Source organism: Paramacrobiotus metropolitanus, unplaced genomic scaffold (assembly GCF_019649055.1).
Source record: "Paramacrobiotus metropolitanus isolate TYO unplaced genomic scaffold, Prichtersi_v1.0 Parri_scaffold0000064, whole genome shotgun sequence".
Taxonomy (NCBI): domain Eukaryota; kingdom Metazoa; phylum Tardigrada; class Eutardigrada; order Parachela; family Macrobiotidae; genus Paramacrobiotus; species Paramacrobiotus metropolitanus.
Window position 1 is genome coordinate 819,887 of NW_026570284.1, and position 22,894 is coordinate 842,780.

General features: G+C 42.6%; 4 protein-coding genes across 4 annotated transcripts; 2 read left to right on the forward strand and 2 right to left on the reverse strand.

Annotated features, from left to right (window-relative positions):
* The first annotated feature begins 155 nt into the window (after positions 1–155).
* On the forward strand, positions 156–3,788 carry LOC129593862 (uncharacterized). Its single transcript, XM_055490346.1, has 4 exons — positions 156–730; positions 2,053–2,576; positions 2,758–2,970; positions 3,101–3,788. Exons 1-4 carry the CDS (start codon positions 283–285, stop codon positions 3,482–3,484), a joined length of 1,569 nt encoding a protein of 522 aa, XP_055346321.1. The 5' UTR covers positions 156–282; the 3' UTR covers positions 3,485–3,788.
* A 46-nt stretch (positions 3,789–3,834) lies between these two features.
* Positions 3,835–9,857, reverse strand: LOC129593861 (serine/threonine-protein kinase sel-5-like). Its single transcript, XM_055490345.1, has 11 exons — positions 9,606–9,857; positions 9,339–9,457; positions 9,009–9,120; positions 8,050–8,195; positions 7,841–7,962; positions 7,419–7,503; positions 7,219–7,351; positions 6,877–6,980; positions 6,319–6,789; positions 5,428–5,899; positions 3,835–5,084 (listed from the first exon to the last, which is right to left on the reverse strand). Exons 1-11 carry the CDS (start codon positions 9,688–9,690, stop codon positions 4,078–4,080), a joined length of 2,856 nt encoding a protein of 951 aa, XP_055346320.1. The 5' UTR covers positions 9,691–9,857; the 3' UTR covers positions 3,835–4,077.
* Positions 9,858–10,125: 268 nt separating this feature from the next.
* Positions 10,126–12,840, forward strand: LOC129593799 (cyclin-dependent kinase 10-like). Its single transcript, XM_055490262.1, has 5 exons — positions 10,126–10,482; positions 10,548–10,692; positions 10,977–11,418; positions 11,945–12,324; positions 12,479–12,840. The coding sequence occupies exons 1-5, from the start codon at positions 10,342–10,344 to the stop codon at positions 12,595–12,597; spliced, it is 1,227 nt and encodes a 408-aa protein (XP_055346237.1). The 5' UTR covers positions 10,126–10,341; the 3' UTR covers positions 12,598–12,840.
* LOC129593798 (Golgi-specific brefeldin A-resistance guanine nucleotide exchange factor 1-like) lies at positions 12,761–20,597 on the reverse strand. Its single transcript, XM_055490261.1, is given in 21 exon segments — positions 12,761–13,157; positions 13,363–13,710; positions 13,778–13,894; positions 13,965–14,060; positions 14,122–14,352; positions 14,582–15,340; positions 15,343–15,417; positions 15,550–16,888; positions 16,967–17,169; positions 17,232–17,405; positions 17,541–17,735; positions 17,807–17,905; positions 17,990–18,134; positions 18,194–18,287; positions 18,463–18,943; positions 19,072–19,196; positions 19,255–19,363; positions 19,422–19,543; positions 19,820–19,951; positions 20,043–20,106; positions 20,175–20,597. Coding segments are annotated over 21 exon segments (5,067 nt in total). The 5' UTR covers positions 20,271–20,597; the 3' UTR covers positions 12,761–13,094.
* Positions 20,598–22,894: the final 2,297 nt, after the last annotated feature.

Consider the following 22,894-nt stretch of genomic DNA (forward strand, 5'->3'; position numbering starts at 1 on the left):
ACTTGTTAGCACAGACTGCATGCACCGGCACATTAACAATTGGCAGTCGGAATACCACAAGCGCACCCGTGAGCGGTTGCACGCATCGTCACGAACTTGCCATGCTGCGAGCACCACGCACCCAGTTTTGTGAAATCTGCAAGGAATAACATACTGATTTCAGAGCGAAATCAACACATTTTGTCGTCTTTTGAAGTTTTTTCGTTTGTCAAATCGTAAAACACTTTTCCGTGTTTTTCTTTTCGTTTATGAGTTACTGTGTTATTTTCCTTCATTCGCGTCATGCCTCAAGATACGAGTACGGATACTGAGAGCTCTTCTGATGATTCATCCGTTGGATCGGGCGAATATCGTGATGACAATAATGACTGCAGTTCACCCAAATCGTCGTCGAATAATGACGACCATCCCCGGAAATTCCCAGCTGTTGAATCGGAAAAACAGAGGAAGAGATTGGCAAAAAGGGCGAAGATGCAGGCAGCTCTGCTCGCTTGTTTACGTGGGATGCCAGTTTCAACGGCAGCACGACAGTTTGGGGTTCACAAATCTACATTGCGCCACAAGCTGAGAGGAGAGCACTCTACAGTTCAGGGAGACCAATCCAGAAAATTCTCGCGTTCTGACGAAAGCCATTTTGCTGATATGCTTATGAGTCTGGATAGAGTCGGGGTTCCCCTGGATTTTCAAATCCGCGAGAAAGCTTTGGAGCTGGCGGGGTTAAAATACAAAGGTATTTTAATTTTGGTAATAATTAACGATAATCATTAATGATTACTCTCCTTGCTGTTTCGAAACCGGAGACGGTCCATTGTAATTTACGATTCTCTGCGATATCTTTATTTTTTTTAGTAGTCCCTCAAGGCTGATAGCATTAAAACAGTTGCCACCAGTTTCTTTAAAAAGAAGGGTACCCTTATAGGCACCCCCTAAAACCCCCGTATATTATAGGCACCCCTTTTCGCACCCCGTTTATTGTAGGCACCCTTTTTAGCTACAACGATATATAGTAGATTCAGTGTTGTTAGGTAATAATGCAGCTTTATTCAGATAATAAATTAATTTTTTCCAGTAATTTTTTGCAATACGTAACTTCTCTAGCACGAGTTAAGTATGTACATCAGGCTTTCCAGTCGATAATAGGATGATTCGGCAAATCAGCTGGCCTAGAGCGAATTTGTATTGCCCCTTTTTGGTGACCATAAGGTCATCTTTCTCGTTGGTCAGCTCATTTATTGGCTTCCTTCCAAGCCGTTATCACCTTGTGATTTTCTCAGCTTGTAATACTATTGAGCCGCGACTTTTGTGAATACGATGTTCGCGGGCGATACTACACCGAACACAGATCATTTCAGCAATGTAGGAAAAAACCATCAGGCCGCACTGATTGGACCCCGGCAACAGAAACTCGACAATTGGAAATACTACAGTGACCCGCTTGTGTTCGCCACCGTATAGCATGGATAGGTGCAGTTGGACATGCGGCGACACCGGAGCACTTCAGTCTTCCGGTGTTAGACAGCACCACAATCACGAAAGCGCTGGGGACTTTCACATGTATATTCGTTTAAAAGGTGATTAACGATTCCCTCAAACGGACCTTCACCACGATTCACTTCTTCCATTTCCATTTCTCGTTCTACATTATTTTCATCGGACGTGGCCGCAAATGCTGGCTGCAAGCCTGATGCGAGCTGGGCATTGGTTTCGTCGGATTATAAAGTGTACCATACGAGCCCCAGAGCCGTTATTTTCGTTTTCTCTATAGTGCACGCATTTGTAAAACTTTTTTAAACTTAAGGGTTGGCTCCAGAGCTTTAACATCTAGTAGTCTGCACTATGCACGATATTAATCAAAAATGGGTGCCTACAATAAACGGGGTGCGAAAAGGGGTGCCTATAATAAACGGGGGTTTTAGGGGGTGCCTATAACTAACGGTTTCCTTATTTTAATCCCTATTAAATAAGGATTATAAATAAGACATTAAATTTTAATATCTTATTATTTTTGTTTTGCATTATCAGAAATTTGAAAGTGCTGTTGTTGTGCCGTAGTCATTCCAGCAGAGAATGGGCACATGTCGAGCTCCTGGCACAAGGGCTTCCTCCGACGCCACCCCGAGATTGCTTCAAGATGGCACAAAATTACCCATAGCAAATCTGGCCGAAAAGCCGGCAAATGGAGCGTAAAGCAGTGTACCGAATGGGTCACGCTCCTCAATGAACTGCACGCGTATGGATATCTCTCGGATCCTCGGGGACTCTTCACGGTAGACGAAAGCCGGTTCATTTTACTGGAAAAAACGAAATTAAAGCGAACTTCGCAAGAAATACAAGTGGTTATCCCCGATCATGATGGCTCGGCCAGCGAAGTGGTGACGACGCTGTTCTGTGGCCGAGCGGATGGATTAATTCTGCGGCCACTGGCACTCTTTGCCGGTGTGGAACACCTTGATTCTCATATTGCTGAAGCTGGAGATAATTACTGTGTCGCGTACAATACTTCCGGAGAGCTGGATCCAAAAATATTTGCGGATTATGTCAGAAAAGAAATCTTTCCGAACATGGAAGCGCAAAAGGTAAAGTATTCCTTTCTAATGTTTTAAAAAAATTGTTTTTCGCACTGAGACTTTGATCGCTGGTTTATTTTGTTACTTCAGGTAAATTTATTTTACCCATAGCCCATAGGTTATTTTGAAAATAAACAGAGACTGTTAGTTATATCAGGGGAATTTTTTTCGTTTCTTTTTGTGCATTTAGAATATTATTTTTGTCGACGGATATCAGTTTTCTCACCTGGACAATCTCGAATTACTAATGGAGTGCGCTGCTAGTGATAAGGATATGAAGGTGGTGTGTCTGCCACCCGCTCGACCTCGCTACCGTCGTCCCCTCGATATCGGCGCTTTTGGAGCGGTTAAAGAACGCTGCCGACACTATCTGCATTCCGCATCCATGCAGTTATCAGCGGCAGTAAGTTGTAAAAGTTTCAAGGTGTTTCGTTCCGAAAGATAGATACTTTCACCGTTTGCTTTTTGTCCTGCAACCATTTTTCTAAAAAAAATTAATATTTATTACTAACGGGCTTTGTTTTGAATTTTAGGCCGACAAGCAGAGCTTCGCCCTTCATCTCGTGGAGTTGCTTAATTTGGAAAACAAATTAATTTCGGGGTTCCGGGATGCTGGTATTATGCCTTTTGATTTGGGTGGAATCTGCAAGTCGCTCAAAGTGGATGAGAAAAACGTTAAAAAGGTTGGACCGGTCGCATCGGTTATTCCTCGTGTTGAGGAACCGTTCAAAGTACAGTTTGCAAATTTGGAGAGGAGTTTGAAAGAGATTTTTACGTTAACTCCGGCGGATGTGAAAGATCTAATGGACTTTGTCAAAAAAAAGCTGGATGCATTCCAGCGGAGAGTGTTCCAGAAACCGCATCCAACGTCAGAAATATTCCAGTTGAATCTCAAGCTCCTAAAAAACGGCCTGTGAAAAACTCACCTTTGCCAAACGTTGGAGGCCGTGCGGTTAAACGTCGCAAGAAATAATGGAATCTGCCTTTTGACAGGCGTGTGTGATCTCTCAGTTCCCGAGATATTCTAGTAGATCTTGTTTTTATTGTTTTTGCTTACATTTTCGTCAGAAATAATATTGGTTGATTTTTTTAATGACCCGAGATGACTGGTTTGTGACTTTTGTAAGTAGTGGCGAAATTTTCTGTTCGATCACTTCGAAGTAATGCAGAGTGGACCTGCAGTCGCATTGTCTCGTAAAATACCCTTACAAATTTTTCCAATATTGCCAGACTTATTTTCTAGTACTGGTTAACATGTCGATCAAACCGGTTGTCGGATTTTTAGGAATGTACAAATATATCACACAACTCCCAAAAATTACAGTACATGCAGCAGATGTCCAGGAAACCAAAATGCACGGCTGCTAAAGATAGCACAGAAATCAAGCAAATATTGAATTAGTAATCGCAAAAACTTAAATAATCTAAAAAATGGAACTGGTAGAAATAAAATCAAAAAATGTGTAAAAACCAAACCTTCAAAATGGTCACACTCGGTCACAGTTACGTACTAAGCATCTTCAAAACTGATATTAGAAATTCCCTCTTTCTTCTGGAACTTCCGGAACTTGGTGGCATGCGTGGGGGAATGCGCATTGGGCGCCACAATATTCGTGGCATGCATCAGCGACTCTTGAAAGACGGGGCTTTTCGTTTTCTTTTTCCCGCTGGCCGCGGCACTCTTCTCGCTGGCCACCAACGAATCGGTTAAATTATCGAACGGCGACGCACCGAACACGTCTTCCCCATTATCTACCGCATATCCCGTCGCGTATGGATTCTGACTTACCACGCCGCTAGGAACCGCCGGCTGTACATCACGTTTCAAGAAAGAAGGCTTAGGAGGCACAGGAGGGGGTGCGATCACGGGAACGGCTTTCTCAAACGGTTCCGTAAACGTTTCCGCGACATCCGTAACACTATCGGGCTTATCTTCACTCCGGCGCCGCCCGGATCCGGCAAAACAATCCGCAAAGGGATTGGTTTCCGGGAACAGCTGCTGCCGATTCGCTGCTTCCGCTGGCGTCACGTGCGTCGTTTCCACCGGCTCTTTCTTTACCGGGGGAATCAGTGCGGCGTCTTTGGGTTTTTTCGGCTGCCGGAAGGGAATCTGATCGAACACCGATAACAGACCAGCGCCGTCGAAGGTCAGCCGCCGCTGGGTGCCGGCCGCCACCGGCGTGGCTTTGCGCTCCAGCTCTTCGTCATCGGATTTATCGAAACCATTGTTATGGTCGTCCAGAAGGGGTTTCGTGCTGGTTTCATGTCCTAGTGATAGATGGGAGGCCAGACTCTGAATGGCACTGGCAGTTTCTTCCAGTGTGCCATACTGTACGGTGCCATAGTGATCGTCTTCCTCTTCTTCTTCCACTTTAATCTCGACATCCGGTTGCGTGGTGTGCCGACTGCTGAGATGCTCGTCATCGGTTGTGTCATCTTCGTGCTTTAAATCACTGGCGCTGCCGATCGAATCCGTGTCTTTCACTGTCTCGCTGTCATTCTGCACGGATGCCACCGCTAAAAAAATAATAACCATGAAGCATGATCCGAAGAAAGTATGGGCAAAATATTCTACCACTAAAATGCAACAAAAACACATCCTCCAATCCGGTGAGCAAAAGGTGCTAACAAAAAACAAAATAAACTGAACCTTTCTGAATCCATATCCTTCTGAATTAACTCCATTATAAAACCAATCAGCAACCACAAAACAATTACGATTCTAATTGTACATAAGCACTTGGATAAACTCAGCTATGTCGCTAAAATCACACTAAAAAATCTTTAAAAACGAACAGAATCTTACAGATTCTTACAGCAACAAATTTTGTATAACGATTATTCATGATAATCTACGTACATTTTCTTGTATCACTTTCCGACTGCGAGTGCGGCTGATCGCTGATGACCGATCCGTCCTCTTCGTCGGAGTCATTGTCGAATTTCTGATATTTAAACTTCTTCTTCTCTTTCTTTTCCGTCGTCTTAACGTTCTTTTTATCCTTTTCCCCATTTTCAGCGGGACTACCCACTGCCAACCTGGTCATGCTGTTCACCGAGCCCTTCCGGACCAGCGAGGTGATGCTCTGGGTAAGACTAGGCGGTTTGGGCGCGGTCCAGTGCTGGTCGACATCTTCGAAGGGATTCCACGCGGAAAACTGTTTATTAACATCCGTTCGGGGGTTAGGCGAGCGGACGGGACTAGTATCAGCTGACCGGGACTTTTCGCTAATATTCTGCGTGGGACTAGGAGAGGCCGGGCGAACAATGGGGATCATGGAGGTATCGGAAGTGTTCCGTCTGTGGCCCATTCGCTGCACTTTCTGACCGACCTGGAGCACAAAATGGAACATTTCATCAGGCAAAATACTCAAATTTTTTAAACGACCAATACATGAAGATTTATCATTAATCATTTTTCATATGCAGGTCAAAATTAGCGCATTTCAATCCAAGATGAAAAAACCGAAATATTTTAAACTAAGCGTGCAATCAGAAGTGTTTCAAAAAGATGCAAATTTGCCAAAGTACTTGTGCATATTAGCCTATTGTGTATATAAACTCACAAATTACTTGCACTCAATGCACTCCAACATGTTCAACAAAGCTGCCACATAATTTGTACAGCATTCATTAAATAATAACGCTGTTTCATTTCGAAATACTAACATTTAAATGTACAGAACGAGTAACAACTGTAATTAAAACAAACACCGTAAGCTGTTACGATGACCTTCGTGATATTATTTACCTCTTCGAGACGGCTTCGATGCATATCACCAAACGCTTCCCGCCCTCTAGGAATCCCGCTTCCACCGGGCGGAGGGGGCACCGCCGCAACCGCACTCCGTTGCTGCACCGTATCACCCGCGGAAATATCAATCAAATCAAAATTTCTTTTACTCTCCATCACAGATTCTTTGACTGGCACCGGTTCCACGGGCGGGACAACGACGGCGGCTAACGGCGGCGGTGGCGCACTGACGGGCGTCAAGGGCGCGCCGCCGAATTTCGACGGGGGCCGCGGCAGCACCAGGGCACCGGCGGACTGCGCCGACGGTTTGGGCCGTTCGCGTGGCGCAATGGACGTTGTACTGCTGAACTCAAAGGTCGACACCGGCGGTGGGCGGGCCACACGCGGCGGTGATGTGTCATTCGGCGCGGGAGCCGGTACGGTTTCCGGCTGAGTCAGCAGGATGTCGGGGTTAGGCACCGGGGTTTTCTGCGAGACAGAGAGAGGACTCCAAAGTCGACCGTCTAACGCATGCTTCCACTTCAATGTAAATACAAATGATCATGACTCACGTACATTTCGGTTGAGTACACCGCATTCACGCTTGGCTAGCCAGCAGGCCAGATAAGCCACTTGAAAGATATCCGGCCGATCTTCAGGATCAACTCGCAGGCAGTACCCTAGATCCACATTGTAATTAACGATCACAATCGCTTGGCTTGATTTACTAAACGAGATAATTATGCCTAAACCAGATGACAAATGCGCCGCGCGCATGCTGCCGGACAACAAGTGCCAACAACAAAACCGGAAACATAATCTCTGGGAAAAACACGACCCAAATACGATAAAACTGTTCCTCCATAACTGAATATCCAAAACTGATATAAACACTACGAAATTCTGAAATAAACTTACGTATTAATCCTTGTAGTTGCTTGGAATACGAAGGACTACTCGGAAAGTGTAGGTTGCAGTTTTGTATGGCCAGGGAACTTTCGCCAAAAGGCAGGGTGAAATAACACATTTTGTAGAGCATCACACCAAGGGCCTAAGAAATAGTAAGCACAATGCGTTTCCGCTCTAATGCCGATCGTAATCGAAGTCTTTCTTCGTACCCATATGTCCGCTTTGATCGTCACGGGCTTCTTGGTTCCGTATAAGTTCACCATTTCCGGCGAACGGTAGGCAATAGTGGTATACCTATCCAACAAACATACACTACACTGAATAATTAAAAGAAACCCTGAAATTCATTCCGAAACAAGGTAAACCTAATATTAATCTAACTGTCTCTTACAAAGTGAAGTTCTAAAAAAACTGCAGTTATCAATAACAAATAACTGAAATCAACTAAATAAAGATAAATTCACTTTTAATTTCAATCATTTCAAAATAAGTTGAAATTAATGGTTTGCAATTAATTAATGGTTGGCTCTTCTGCTGACTCTTCACACAGTCAAATTCGAGAAAATAAATTGCAGTTATCAATTACAAAATCACTACAAATAATTACAAAATAATAAGACGTATTGTATACTTTTTCAAATCCTCTTCAATTTCCGTCACCGGATGCTTGGTAGGATCAAAAACCCGGTTGGTGGCACTACCGAAATCACATAGAACACAGCGCCCATCCTTGTCAATGAGGATGTTCTCCACCTAGAACGGTTATTTATACAAGTAGTTGTAAGCGACCGATCATCTTATATTGTTTGCATTGCCGGCTGCTTGGCTTTTTGTGCTCACTTTCAAATCCCGATGGATCCACGGAGGACGCTGATTATGCAGTTTACCCACTGCATGGCACACGTCACAGAATATGTTGAGCACTTCCTCCTCGGTTAGCTGGCGTTTGGTTTGGAAGCGCTCATTCATCAGCTGCAGGACACTAGCTGAAATCAGCAGAAAATCCAGCGGATCACATTACACTCTTTTGATTATTCGGGCCAGAGAAATGCTGCTAACCAAGATGCCCGGCGTCAGTGTAGCACTGTAGCCGAACGCTATTATTGTATTGGTTCAATTTTAAACACTCAAGCAGATAAACAGAAACGTTTTGATTTCTCACTGCGATCGGAATACGCAGCTTAAACGATACACAAATGTTTCACCTACAAATAAAGAATACAGACTTTACTGATGTACACTTTGCACAGTAAAATAGCTGCACATTTGTGTGTACTGAATTAGCGTTTTTAATTTAACAGCGCAAAAACAACTGAAAAATTACGTTCAAAACGCACACTGTTTTCTGCCAATACGCAAGACGCTGCACTACATACTTGAATTTCAAACACCTTGCCACTACGCTACAGCAACAGCACCAAAGAGCAACAATAAACAATAGTAAATTTAGTTGGTCATAAAACATCCTTAAAAAACTTCCAAAAATACAAAAAGAGCATATATTTCCTTAAGGAAAGAAAAGTAATTGCATTTCCGCTAAGCTGACCGTTAACGTACGACAACGAAAGGGGAATTTCTACGTTGGAACAGGCCTGTGTAATTGCCATCACACTACGCTCGGTTAACGGCAATGCAGAAACCAAGTACTGCACCGATAGCATCAGGAACTTTAAACCATGCTGAATATCCGAAACTAACCATTGTGTAAAATTATCATAAACAGCGCTTAAAAAATTTGTGGCAAGGAGAATATCTTTGGAGAAATTAACACACCAAAATTGTCTGCACCATTCTCGTACCTTTATAATAATCCAATAAAATCAGCACTTCCTTCACTTCTTCATCAATAACATTCACAGCTGATGCCCAATAACGCACGGCATGAGAATCTTGCTCTTTTGCCAGGAACTCCTAAAAGCAAACGAAAATTAAAAATGTGTGTCACAAAATTGGTAAAATTGTGGATTAAAATCTGCAAACATTTTACGAACAACTAGAATCAGTAAGGCATACCAAAAAGACTCGATTGCAAAAATAACTCTTGTTATTTGTAATCTGAGAAACATGACTTGGTCACAGGTAACAGGTTTAACCGTTTAAGGTATTATTTCAAAGGTAAGCCCACGTACCAGAATATGAATTTCTTGCTGGCACATGGCAAGATCTTTATCCGTGTTAACATACATGCGTTTCAGAGCGAAGCGTCTTCCGTTGTTGTCTTTCGTAAGGAAAACCAGGGCAAATCCGCCTACAATTCACGTAAATAATCACCACACGTCGCAACACTGCGCTGATCTTTTTGGATATTGTGTTCATCCCGACACTCCGCTCACTGATCAGGCATTGGCCAAACGAGAAAATGAGCACAGAAACCAAAAACATCCGACAAATCTCACCTTCCGCGATGACATCCTCCACGACAACATGGATGGATCCGACAGCGAAGGTTTTACCAATACACGGTTTCTCCTTTCTGGGCATCTTCAGCGAAGATCCCGAAGGATATAGGGGCGACGTTTGCGAGGATTCTCGTAATGAAAAAATTCACAGACGGTCAGAGAGGGACAAATAATAATAGAAAGCTAAAAAACGACCTTGGCCCAGAGAAAACAGGTCTCTATCTGGCAGTCTGGTGAGTCATTTTTGTGGCCCGATCACAGCAGCAGATTTCAAAAAAGTTTGGAAAATGCTCACGAAGCAATTTTCTGTCACGACTAGATGAGCTACTTCGACTTCGATCCGTAGCGATTCTTGTACTGCGTCTGTGACAGCGTCATGACTCGGGGTCGTTCCGTACTCCAGCCTCACAGAACTCATACCCAATCGCGTAATTCGCGTTTTGATGTAAATCGAGATGTATGCGGAGTGGAGTCGACAAATGCTTCCCTTTTTTTGCAGACAAAAACGTAGTAAATGAGCTGTGGAACATTAAATTTAATGGGACTATAAAGCATTCTTATTTTTAATATAATTGATTGTTTTAATCAGAATTTTTTGTTAAGGTAGTTAAACCTAATAAGTACAGAAAATTTTTGTGCGTTCGAATCTGTAATCTGGATCGATCTCGGCTTGGACCAGTGCGAATAAGTTACCTGGTAGTTTTGCAGAATTTTGCTGCATAATTGTGTCGCAATGAATACGACGGAGAGTGCTGCCGAAGAACGCCATGATCCAAACACTCCCGCTGCATCCTGCACAACGGAGCATGCCGTGCAGCTGTTTACTCCCTTTTTGCGGCATAAAAGCTACGTCGAAATACCTCCTGATACCATGGTGAGATGCTTTAAAAAACCCGTCTTCGCGGAATAATATGAACGGTCCATCTGCACTTTCTGCAGTTAGGAGGATGTCGCTGTGTATCCGAATTCATCAAACTGAACCGCATTGGCGAAGGAACGTACGGCGTGGTCTACCGTGCACGCGACTCCAAATCAGACGAAATTGTGGCTTTAAAGAAAATGCGCATGGAGAGTGACAAATGCGGTGCGCTGATATTTTCGCTTAAATTAAACTGAATTATTCAGTTATTCCTTGTGTTTTTTTAATTTGATTACTGATTTTAACAGGTAACATTCGAAAAAGTAATTTCTAAATGTAGAACTTCGCATTTAGTTTTTTTTGTATACTTATCGGATTTATAGCCCGTTTTTTTTATTTTTTCGAATTTTAATTTTGATTTTCAAAGTTTTGGCACCATTAATGTGACAATATTCTGATTTTTTTTTAAATTTTTTTTGCTGACTAACAAGAGATTTGCTTTTTAACAGGTATCCCTATCAGTGGTCTGCGCGAAATAATGTGCCTCTTCAAATTGCACCACGATAATATAGTGCATTTAAAAGAAATTGCTGTCGGTCGACGGAATCTGCGCGACATCTTCCTAGTCATGGAATACTGCGAGCAAGATCTGGCGACGCTTCTGGATAACTTTGGCGAACTTCCGACACCCTCTTCCGGTCCGCCGCCGTTATTTTCCGAAGCCCAGATCAAGTGTATAACGATGCAGACGCTGCGCGGACTGCACTACATGCATTCACGCTACATTATTCATCGTGATCTCAAAGTGTCCAATCTGCTCTTAACGGATAAAGGCTGCCTGAAAATCGCCGATTTCGGCTTGGCCAGAGTGTTAGCCGATATTCCTGCTGGAGAAGATGAACAGTGGGCCTTGGAAATGAGCCATGTAACGCCGGGAGTTGTTACTTTATGGTAAAAGAAGAACTTGTTAATTTGGTTATGGTAATTTGTTGGGTCGATGAAGTTTCCATAGCGCATCTGAGCAAAATTTATATAACAAAATGCATGTACATGTACATAAGTTTGCATTTTAATTAGGTTGGTGAAAAACTAAATCGAAAGAAACTATTTAGTTTCAATATTGTAATATTCTACTGAACTTTTAACGCTTTGACATTATGGTGAATGAATGTCTGAACGATTGAATGATTGAATTTGAAGCCAATACACTACGATTGTCTATGACCGTACACAAGTTTAATCACAGTATTCTACTGTACTGTATGTCTTCCTGAGTTACACTTTGAATTGTCTAATAACTTTTACGTGTAGTCGTATAGATAAATATCTGTATCGATTTCCAACTAAGTGTGCTTTCTTTTACTTTGTGGCTTGTGCATCGGCCTAGGTTTTTCCTTTTTAAGCAGAAACTCGTTGCAGTAATATGTTTTTGTTAACTCCGTTTGGCTTTTTAAACCAGTATGTTATTTTTCTTTAGGTACAGAGCACCGGAAGTCTTGCTGGAAAGCCCCCATCAGACCACAGCGCTGGACATGTGGTCACTGGGATGTGTTCTTGGTGAACTGCTGCTCCACAAGCCGCTGCTGCCGGGCAAGGGCGAAATTCACCAGCTGACCCTCATCATCGATCTCCTCGGATCACCAACGGAAGCCATTTGGCCCGGCCTCAGTAAACTGCCCCGTTTGAAGGATTTCCAGATTGGAAGGGAGCAACCGTATAATAATCTCAAGCACACCTTTCGCTGGCTGACCGATAGCGGATTGACCTTGTTGAATTCCTTGTTTACATATGATCCGCAGAGGCGGTGCACGGCGGAAGACGCGCTGATTAGTGCTTATTTTAAAGAGCATCCTTTACGTGAGTACCACAAAATATGTATAAAATAGCGCTGCGAATGTTATCGAGTCTCTGCTAAAGTGTATGACAAGATAAACTATTATACTTATAGCTTCGCTGTTGTTTACTTCTGGCGCGTGTAGTAGTATTGTCATAATTATTGTTTTGTTTCTAGCTTGTGATCCGATTCTGTTGCCGACCTTTCCACAGTTCCGTAACATCAGTGATAAGCGAAAATCGCAAAAGAATCACGGACAATCTCCGTCTAAAAGAAAAATTAAAGTCCCGGACTAACGGAATCGTAAATTGGTACTTTTCACACCAGTGCAGTATTCGGGTGATACTTAATGATAGTGTGCAAGCACACGAGTGCACACTGTGGGTGTTGGCATTTCGCTGCCTTTTGAATAAATTTTGGAAATGCTATTCATGGATTGCCTTTTACCAGAAATGTTTAGCTGCTTCTGTCGTACTCAAGCAACCATTCCGATCGCAAGATCACAAAGCACGAACGAAAATGTCTGCTTCATGAACTCCACTTCCGTTACGAATTGAACATCATCCGCCTCAAAAGTCGGTTTATAAAAAGCGACAATTTAAACATATTTACTAATCCGCACGGATAAATTCTCTACGGGTTTAAAATAATGCAGGCAAAACATAAAATTTGCTTTCTTCACCATGCATACGTGGTAACACAGGATCAATCAAAGAAAAACAAGACCAGTTTAAAATTTTTTTGAATTTCCCAGTGGAAACTGTCATGAGAACGACCTCAGTCTCCAGAAGGATCAAGCTGTTCTTGGTGGGATTGCTGAGTCATCTTTGGTGAGTCCTGAGGGTTTCATTTCATTCTGCAACACAACACCACACTTATGGTACTCAATACCTTCCGCAGCTACTTCAAAAAGTCAAAAAACTTCATAACAGTTACTAATGTCGGCGAAGACCACATGAATTCACAAAGACCCTAAGAAACGCTTTTTAAATTTAACGTTTCCAATGTAACGGTAATACGATAGTCGCGTAATCCTTCTGCATCTGAAAAAAACAACTGACCCTGAGAGGCAACGTGGGAATGGGGAACGACTGGAGAATACCGGGATCCAGCAGCAATGACGAGCTGGGTGGCGATGCAGAGACCGGCTCCGTGGTCAAGAGCTGGAAGGGTACCGTGGCGGACGGATCCGGTGAGGGAGAACGGACGGGAACCGGACGTTCCGCCGGCGGGGCCTTGGTGATTTCCAACAGATGCTGGATCAGACCGGGCACAATGGAATCTACTTTGGCTTTCGTGTTATCCCACAGAACATTCTCGTGGATGATTCCCGCTGTATATTCCTGGAATACACCTGCTGTGCTCATCACCAGCAGCATATTCTTGATTGATTCTAACACGGCTTCTTTCTGCAATTGCAACGAGTTGTTACTAAACCAAAACAAGGAAAATAATAAAATTGAAAAGCAAACGTACCACAAGATCCGATTTGCTATCGGATTTCAAAAACTGCTCCAACAGATCAAGGATCGACATCCATAATTCCCCAAATGTGGGTAGGCTCAAAAGAGATGATAAGTGTTGCAAGAATACCTACAAAATCATAAATGCAAATTTGCAATACTTTCTGCAAACAACACTTTTGCTAATTCAAATTTCGAACCTTGCAAACCAGCGGTGCAGCTCGAACGATAGTTTCTTCCATATTCGTAGGCTGTTTTCCATCACTTCTCAACGCCAGTAATAAAGGAAATAAGACCTGAAGAATTTTCAAATGAAAGAATGTTTTTCGCAGCCACCATCAACTTGTCAGGTCATACTTTGAGAATGCATTCTTCCCATTGTTGCGGCGTTAAGGCTTGCAAGTCAGGAATAAGCAGTGACCGGTTCAGCCACGTCAATCCATCCGTCCGGACAATTTTTCGATAATCACAACATAACCGTGCCATGGCACGTAGCAGCGGACACCACACTTCCGTCCATAAATCAATTCTCATACTGCGGCAAACGGAAAACGCCCGAACATGGACTGTGTGCATCACATCTAACAGCTGAAAACAGAATAACAATACGTAAGAACAATACTTGTAATTACCTGTTGTAATTATTATGCAATTAAATGTAAAAAATGCTTGACATTATATTAGCTCACACAGCATAATCAATAACAGTTAGCAGCTAAAATACAATAATTTTCACAATCCAGTCTATAAATAAACTATGCACTGATTAATTTAAAACTTTAATTCTAAGCAGGGCAAAACAAAGTTTTAAACGTACCACCAGAGATTCTTTAATATAATCCGAACTGTCTTCATCACCGGGACTAACTGGTGTCGACACAGGACGACTCTGATTCTTTCCCGCCGTGCGTCTTTCCGCTTGGATTTTCTGCTGTAATCGTTTATCCATCTTTTTCAACACTGTCCTCTGCACTCTGCCATTAATCCCCGCACTCCCATTCACACTGGCTTCCGCAAACACGCACAAACAATGCACTAGCGCGGCCATATTCTCCGGCACAATACGACCGGTATCTTTAATCAAAAACCTCAACGATTCTACGGCGGTAAAGAAGGCGCTCTTGTCATGATGGACAAACTCAAAGGGAAATACCAGCATGTTGCGCTCGCCAGCGCTGCCGGTTTCCACAATCTCCCCTTCCTTTCCCACCATCAACCAGGTCATACTGCCGGCCGGACTCAAGGAGGACTGATTGTCGTACAATTCCGGGTCGGATGTATAACCGCGATCGGAGTCGACTTCCGGCTGGACGCGAACCAGTGGAGGGCTGTCGGGTTTGCTGAGATCTTTATCCTTAGCTGTTGAAGAGCGCAAGCCAGCGCCAGCACATTCCAGCAAGGTTAAAAGAAAGCCCCAATCTTCGCTGGATTTAATGGCGGTGGCATTGGCTTGAAACAGATCGTACAAGGCAAATGTCACCTGTCGCGATATTCGGTTAAAGAATTCCACTCGTATGCCTTGAAGGAGTTTTAACGACCGCAGGACTTCTTGCTGTAATTCTTTGTCATGATCACGGGAAGAAAGCGCACGGCTAGTCGCAACAAACCCACGACCGCTCTCTCTGAGAGGAAAGTCATTTCACTGCGATTTTCCTGCACAAGACAGAATAGTTTAATCATGACCCATGTGCAACGACATGCATTTCTCAGATACCATTTAAAAAGATGAAATACATATGCCACTAAAAATAACAAAAATCAACATACTTGCATGTAATGGGTTACCTGAAGTAAAGTCGTGAAGAAGTAATCATGCACAACGGGCCACAATTTCAGACCCTGTTCCCCCAGTCTATCGCGATTTTCAATAAGGACTTTCACCAACGTCTCCAGGCAGACGATCGCCTGGTCTTCGTTGATCGTAACCGGGCCTTTCTCCTGCGTCGAACCTGATGGATTGCTTTCTTGCACCGGTTTCTGTCCATTCTTTCCCGTCACAATCAATGCATCCACAAAATGTTTCAGCGATTCATTCTGCAGAAATTTGCTGTCGATCACCAGATCGCTGATTTTGCATTCCTCCACGCACCCTTTGGCAATATTTTTCAGCTCTGTTTCTTCCTGCAGCGATACCGTACTGCGACTACCGGAATCGAAAGCAATAAAATTGAAAAACGAATTCAAAATTCCGCTCTCCTGTTTGGGTATAACGGGATCTTCACGGATCAAAGATACCGTCTTCTGCAGCCCAAAATCATCACCGGTGTAAAAGTATTCAGGCAGCAATCGCACACGGAACAGCTGCACAATACATTCCACAATGTTCTTCCAACCATCGCGTAAAATATCTCCATGCTGGTGCACCAGATTAAACATCGTCTTGGTCACTAACTGCGCCTTAGTATTCTGTCCAAAGGATATCGGCAGAACCGAGATGGGATCCGTAGAATTTTGCAATGTCGAGTATTTACACAACGTCACCACAATATTATCAAATATCTCGCACGACATGATCCGTGGCGATGCCGCAATGAAAGCACACTTTTTGAATCCACCAATCGTCTTCCGAATTACCGATTCGTCGCCAGTCTTGTCGAAAGCATGGGAGAGTGCGGAGACGGTTGGTCCCCATAATAACGCAAAGAGTTCACTATCAAAGGAACCACACGCCACATTACTGTAGCTGGCTTTATCCGCCCGCCGCAACAGCATCTTCCACAAATAGAGATCCTTCACCCGCCCGGTACGTTCGGCCGGCATAACAATCTCTTCATGACTGATACTGTGATAAATCTGCTCTAGTAGACCAGCATCAAAATCCTCTCCGGTCTGCGCTCCGTCTTTTTTGTTGACTTTCGAGAGTTGTTTCTTAAAGTCATTCAGTGTCAGTGCAGCCTGTTTCTTGGCGGTCTCGTTGTGTAGTGCGGTGTTCAGCATAATAATCGCGTAGGACATCACAAAGGCGGAATCATTGGACAGATAGGGACTACCGCAGGTTAATTGCCAACGGGCGGCAAAATGTTCCATAATATGCGTGATGAGGGGAGATTCACCCGGAAGACGGAAGGATTCCAGATAGTCGCGGAGTGCTTCATCCAGACGTTTGCCCGCAAAGTCAAAAGTTCTAATAAAAGTAGAAAAACAATTTACACACACTACAAAACAATGCCAAATTAATCGGCAAAGAGGTATCATAGCATACTTCATAAAAGCGCTCAACACTTGCGTGTTCTCTCGTTTGCTAATAAATTCTCCAATCATAGCTTTGTCCAGTCGAGAATTTTCCCGGAGAAACTTGGCAACTTCCGCCGGCTGCAGTGGATGGCTCAGTAAGCCATGCTCTTGTAGGCATTCAATGCCTTTGGGAGGCTTCTTGTTAAATAATTCAGTGCCATTTATGAGCAGCTAGAAAATTAAAGTACGAGTAGGTAATCAGAATATTTCAATCATACCGCTGCGAAAATTACCTTCTTCTTCACTTTATGTTTCTGCAACATTGCGTGCTCCGCAGGGGGAAGTTCTCGTGGAAGTGTATCCAGCAACGCTCTCTGACAGTTGCGATCAATTTTCTCCACGGCGATTAATAAACATTCCAGGGCGAGCACGTTAACGTTGGTCAGATTTCCGACAGGGAACGCATTCTGCAATTACGAGTGTTAAATCTGTGTTTAAAACGGAAACATTAATCACTGAATAAAACCATGCAGATCATAAATTAACTAAATTAGAATTTCCCAACACTGCGAGGTACATACAAGTAAGTAATATAATTTTACCTTGGATAGAAGCTTAACAAGATCCTCGTAAAGATCACTGCAGTATAAATCGCAGTCGTAATTCAGATAGATCTCTGCAATAAATCCAGGAAGTCGCCATAACCGAATAATCAAATCAATAGCAGCTTCCTTGTGTTCCGGTGTATATTTTGGAGTGTCAGATGAGATAACTTCCATTAGTGATAGAAAGAAATGCTGAAAACAGTGCAAAACAGAATGTTGTATTAAATGGTTGCGAATAAAACTAATGGTAAGTAGTAACATACCTCCATCTGAAGCTTGAGAGATCTTCGCATTGATTCGAAGACAAAAAATGATAAGCGCAATGTCAAGGTAAAGATGGACAGCCGGTCATTTTGTAGCAACTACAACAAAAATTGTTATCAGGACGTTCCAGAAATCTGTATATGATTAGCACTGGTAAATTGGTAAACTTGTTTCTTTCTTACAAATGTAAGATTTCGACACAGTTCGTCTTTGATCAACGGCATCAAGGTTGGATGCTCAGGGAAGGCATGTGCCGATGTTTCCAGCACAGTTCCCAGGAGTTTTAATCCAAGATTCAGCTTCAATTCGAATTCCATTTCCGAATTTCTGAAAAAGTCGCATTCAACGCGGCAAAACAAAAATGTCGCAAAGTTTTCAAAACTTACCGTTCAATTTTCTCTTCGGATCGAATAAGGGTAACAATGTACCACAATATTTCGGAGATGGCCGGCAATCCGTACGGGATATAAGCGCCGGTAGCTGCAGAGAAAGCTCAATAATAAAAAGTGGTTCAAATACAAATGGCAACTTATCAAGCCGACATTTTCGTACAGAAAAGTAGTGGCAACAATACGAATTTATACGTAAGTATCACCGAGAATTTTCGTTACTGGGAACCAAAAAAATCACAATCGGTGCATGATTAGGAACGTACAATCATTTTTCGGCAACGGTGAACTAAATCGGATTCCTCTTTCATCCACCGAATCCTCTTTAGTCTCAACGGTTTCGGCTTCACTGACTTCTCGCTCTGGACTGCCTTCTTCTTCCAAATCATCGTCCACATCCCCTTCGTCCGGGGCAGCCGCCTCCCCCATACTCCAGGACACTGGTGCCGGAGTAGGCGGTTCGGAATCGGAATTCACCACACTGGCAGATTCACCAGCACTGGTTATCGTAGCTTCCGTCAACACGGATTCGGATGTCGATAGAACGCTATCGGACTGCGAACCGGTTTGCGCTCCTCCACTTTCTGCCACCGATTCCGATTGCACTGATACGGAATCCTTCGGCTGTGTGGATACCGACGGTTCTGAAGTTTCTCCATCGGGGGCACTGTCGGCGGCCACTTCCGGAACGGCAGCGGGTTGGACAGGCGGAACAGGAGCGCGCCGTTTCAGAATATGATTTCGAAGCTGAAAGCGAATTTTCCTTTATAGTTTTATGGCAGAAGCCCAATCATTTGCTGTATTTTACATACACAGCATAGTTAAAACCTGATGGCACGTATTTGATAGCATTTAAATGCAGCAAGAATGATCACCTTTTTCTTCATTGTGCGCTTAGTCGAATCTTTCATCTCTTCTCCCAATTTTTCGCGGTCCAAACGGGCAAATAAGTGCTGGATGATTTCGGTAAGAAACGTATCGGATATTGTCCTTAGAAGCACTATGCAAACAATTTATCAGAGACGCACCGATGACAAAATAGAAAAAAGAAACCTTACTGGATAATTTTGGTGTCAAACTCATGGTGGAAAATGACCCAACGATCTCACACACCGATTCGTTCGTTAGAAAATTTCCCGGTGGACTTATCACTAATGTTTTCAGTACCTAGAACAACATCATTTTTAAAAGAACGTTCGGAAAAATGTCCACGCGCATAACTTACGTCCAGCACTTTCATAAGAACTCCTTCATCCGATGCAGGATTTGATCCGGTAAACTGTGCGCGGGTAACTGATTTACATATTTGCTCCACGACACTAGCAATTTCTGCTTTGCTTCGATGATCTACACAGAAAAATTCAAAAACCATTCATGCAAATTAAATCAGTAAGTTTTCCATCGAATCTGCATGGTATAATTCAAGCTACAAGAAAGCAAATAATTTTCAGTTATTTATCCAAGTAAAAACGCTGCAGTGCACCTACTAATTGATATATGTGCACAGTTTTTGTATAACAAAAAACCCTTGTATTGTACAATATTATGATGTTATTATAATGTTCGCAGCACAACAAAACGTGCAAAGATATCAAAATACAAAACTGAATATTCACACTTTACCTAATATTCGGTAAGTTAGGATTTTGTGCACCGTCGTCAGCGCCAGTGTAGTAACGACCACACTGGTATCTTCCGCCCGAATTATGTCCAAAAATGGAAGCAAAAACGTCTTGGCATCAATTTGGTCAAGATCTGTAACAAGTCGAACTATGAACGACTGTCACGAACAGAAACAGAATATTCAGTGATCATAATGACTGCGCTAAAACAAAAATTTTCAAACCTTCGCAGCTGCTTAAAATTTGCTTCAGAGTGACTACTTTCTCCAGGAGCTGATTACGATCATCCTAAAAATGAAAAAATAAAACCTCGTCATACAAAAGCGCAAGACAAACAGCATAACGAAAAACACTACCTGAGTAGAATTCCATTTTTGAGCTCGCTTCATGGCAGCATGTAAGACGTTCACCTCTCCCACGAGGAGGTGAACGTGGCGCGCTTTAGCTGACATTTTCGTCAAAGATACAGCAACACAAAAATCACTATAAAACACCAGATCAGAAGATGCGGGCTCTGAGCTGTGATGGCAAAAATTAAAACATGAACATCATCCTGGAATCAACCAAAACAAGCTGTCACACTTTGACTTTACGGCGCCATCCACAAACTGGTTGGTGGATCTGCCTACATCGTCCAAAACGTTTAAACATAAAATAAATCCAAACCTCTTCTGATTTTACAAAGCCACAATACGTATAAGATTATTTAAACTCTCGGAAGTTCTAATTTGAAATTCTTACGTAATTACTTTATAAACGATAAAAAAAATTGAACTTGAAAACTGTACGACAGAACTTCCAACAAAATCTTGCCAACAAGTCACAGTACAGAGAAAAAGATCAATAGCTTACCATTGGACGGCTCGTGGGCGGGTCTGGTGCTATGGAATTCCGAATGGCCGCGAGTTTTGTTGATTTTAAACTTTGATTTCAAATTCTTTGTCTTGAAATCAACGATTACAAATCGATGATTTTCAAACACCATGATTTGAAATCAATGATTTTTACATCAATGATTGCGAATCACTGATTTCCAAGTCATGATTTTTCGACACCGTGATTTCCAACCATTGATTTAAGTTCAGTGATTTTCATTCAACGATTTTCAGTAGCGTGAACTGACATCAATGATTTTCTATCATTCATTTAGAATCAATGATTATCAATCGTTGATTTTGTACCACTGATTTTGCTTCATCAAAGACTGCACTTTACTGATTTTCAATCACTTGATTTAAGTTCAGTATTCAAAATCAACGATCGACAATCAATGATTTCCAATATGTAACCGCCGCCCCGTGCACCGAAAGGAGTGACTCTGATCGCCACCGCGTACCGGAAACCTGTTATTCGGACTTTAAATTTTTTCCGGTTCCAATTCCATTTCCACCGGACCAGTTGCGGTGGTTTAATGGAATTTGTGTTGTATTGCTGGAGTTTTCCCAAACTACTGGAATATAGTTTCAGTCTGGCTGGAAATAGCAATGTTGACAGTCTTTTATCTTTTCTGTTTTCTAGAAGATTTATTTGGTTTTTCGTAGTGAACCTTGAGAGAACAAAATGGATCAATTTTATATCTTTGCGGATTCGGTCGTAAGACGAGCTCAGCGGTTTCTTTCAGCTGAGGATGGGGACCACGATCAAGATGGTGTTGACGGAGCGTTGACACAAGTTGATTATTTACTCGGGTAAGTTCTGAACAGCAACGCCGCAACGGTTTCACAATATTTTTGTTTGTACTTGAATGTTTCGTCTAGCAGATATACGCGTGATATTTGCGACAATTTACCGGAGGAGCGGAGGGCTCAGGAGCTGTTCGATACACTTATTGATTGCTCGAGTGCTTTACGACTTCGACTGCAGGAAGACGAAGATGGGACGAAATCTGTTTTGCCTTAACTGAGTGCACTAATTCGTATGGAAGACTTTTTATTCCCGAGGATGATTTGGCTGGTTTGCGATCTGAAGGATTTACAGTGAAGGACATAGCTCGGTTTTATGGAGTTGGAGTTACGACAGTTAAGCAGCGATTGGCAGAAGCTGGTTTAAATAAAAAGGTAAGCTTGCACTGGTGCATAGTTTGACAGGCTGTTTACTGGCCGAACAAGCTATTAAAGAACTACTTGATTGTGAACTGCTGTAACTGTTTTCAGTTGCCCTCGGTTGTAATATCTTTCGTTTTAATTGTAGTTTTCAACGATTAGTGATGCTGATTTGGATTTATTGATTGCGGGAATTTTGGAATCATTTCCAAATGTCGGATACCGTTATATTTTGGACAGCTTAAGACTGGAGGATTGTACATCCAGCGCAGGAGAATACTTTCATCGTTGCGAAGAATTGATCCGTACGGAGTTGCTAACAGATATCTCACTTTTGTTCCCCGAAGAGTATATTCTAATCCTGGTCCGAACGCTTTATGGCACATGGATGGGAATCACAAGTTGGTTCGCTGGGGATTCGTTATACATGGAATTATAGACGGATATTCCAGGACGATTATTTCTCTCATTGTTGCAACGAACAATCGAGCTAGTACAGTGCTGGAAGCGTTCCTGTCTGGTGCGGAAGCGTGGGGTGCGCCTTCTAGAGTGAGAAGCGATTGCGGAGGTGAAAATGCGTTTAAAGTAAAATTTTGATTTTTGTCATAATTTTCACCCTTTTGGTTTTTGCTACAGCGCTTTTTTGATGCTGTTCCGGTAATGGACATCATCAGTAGCTTTCCTGCTGAAGCTGATTTCATAAGGGCGAATATGGATGTGCGAGCGAGTGATGGATTTTGTGGAATTAATGTTTTTCAAGCAGCGAAAGAACTTTTAGAAGAACATTTCCACTGAAAGAAATCGCGTCGGTAAGTAGACTGGCAAGTAGTACATCAACTCGTGCATAATGTGACTTGCTGCATGGGCCTTTTTAAGTTTTGTTTGTAATGTTGTTGACTTTCAAGTAGCCTACTCCATACGAACATTTTAAATGTTTGGCGTTTTAGTTTTCTCTCAAACTTGTTAACTCTAGTGAGTGTACTTGTGTTGAAAACGTACACAAATAAATAATAATCATTAAAAGTTTAAAACAG

Coding starts and splice junctions, on each gene's coding strand:
- LOC129593862 (XM_055490346.1), top strand. CDS start 283: ATGCCTCAAGATACGAGTACGGATACTGAGAGCTCTTCTGATGATTCA. Junction 731..2,052: donor GGCGGGGTTAAAATACAAAG/GTATTTTAATTT, acceptor GTTGTGCCGTAG/TCATTCCAGCAGAGAATGGG. Junction 2,577..2,757: donor CGAACATGGAAGCGCAAAAG/GTAAAGTATTCC, acceptor TTGTGCATTTAG/AATATTATTTTTGTCGACGG.
- LOC129593861 (XM_055490345.1), bottom strand. CDS start 9,690: ATGCCCAGAAAGGAGAAACCGTGTATTGGTAAAACCTTCGCTGTCGGA. Junction 9,458..9,605: donor GGAGGATGTCATCGCGGAAG/GTGAGATTTGTC, acceptor CGTGAATTGTAG/GCGGATTTGCCCTGGTTTTC. Junction 6,981..7,218: donor GCAACTACAAGGATTAATAC/GTAAGTTTATTT, acceptor ATGTGGATCTAG/GGTACTGCCTGCGAGTTGAT.
- LOC129593799 (XM_055490262.1), top strand. CDS start 10,342: ATGAATACGACGGAGAGTGCTGCCGAAGAACGCCATGATCCAAACACT. Junction 10,693..10,976: donor CATGGAGAGTGACAAATGCG/GTGCGCTGATAT, acceptor GCTTTTTAACAG/GTATCCCTATCAGTGGTCTG. Junction 11,419..11,944: donor CCGGGAGTTGTTACTTTATG/GTAAAAGAAGAA, acceptor ATTTTTCTTTAG/GTACAGAGCACCGGAAGTCT.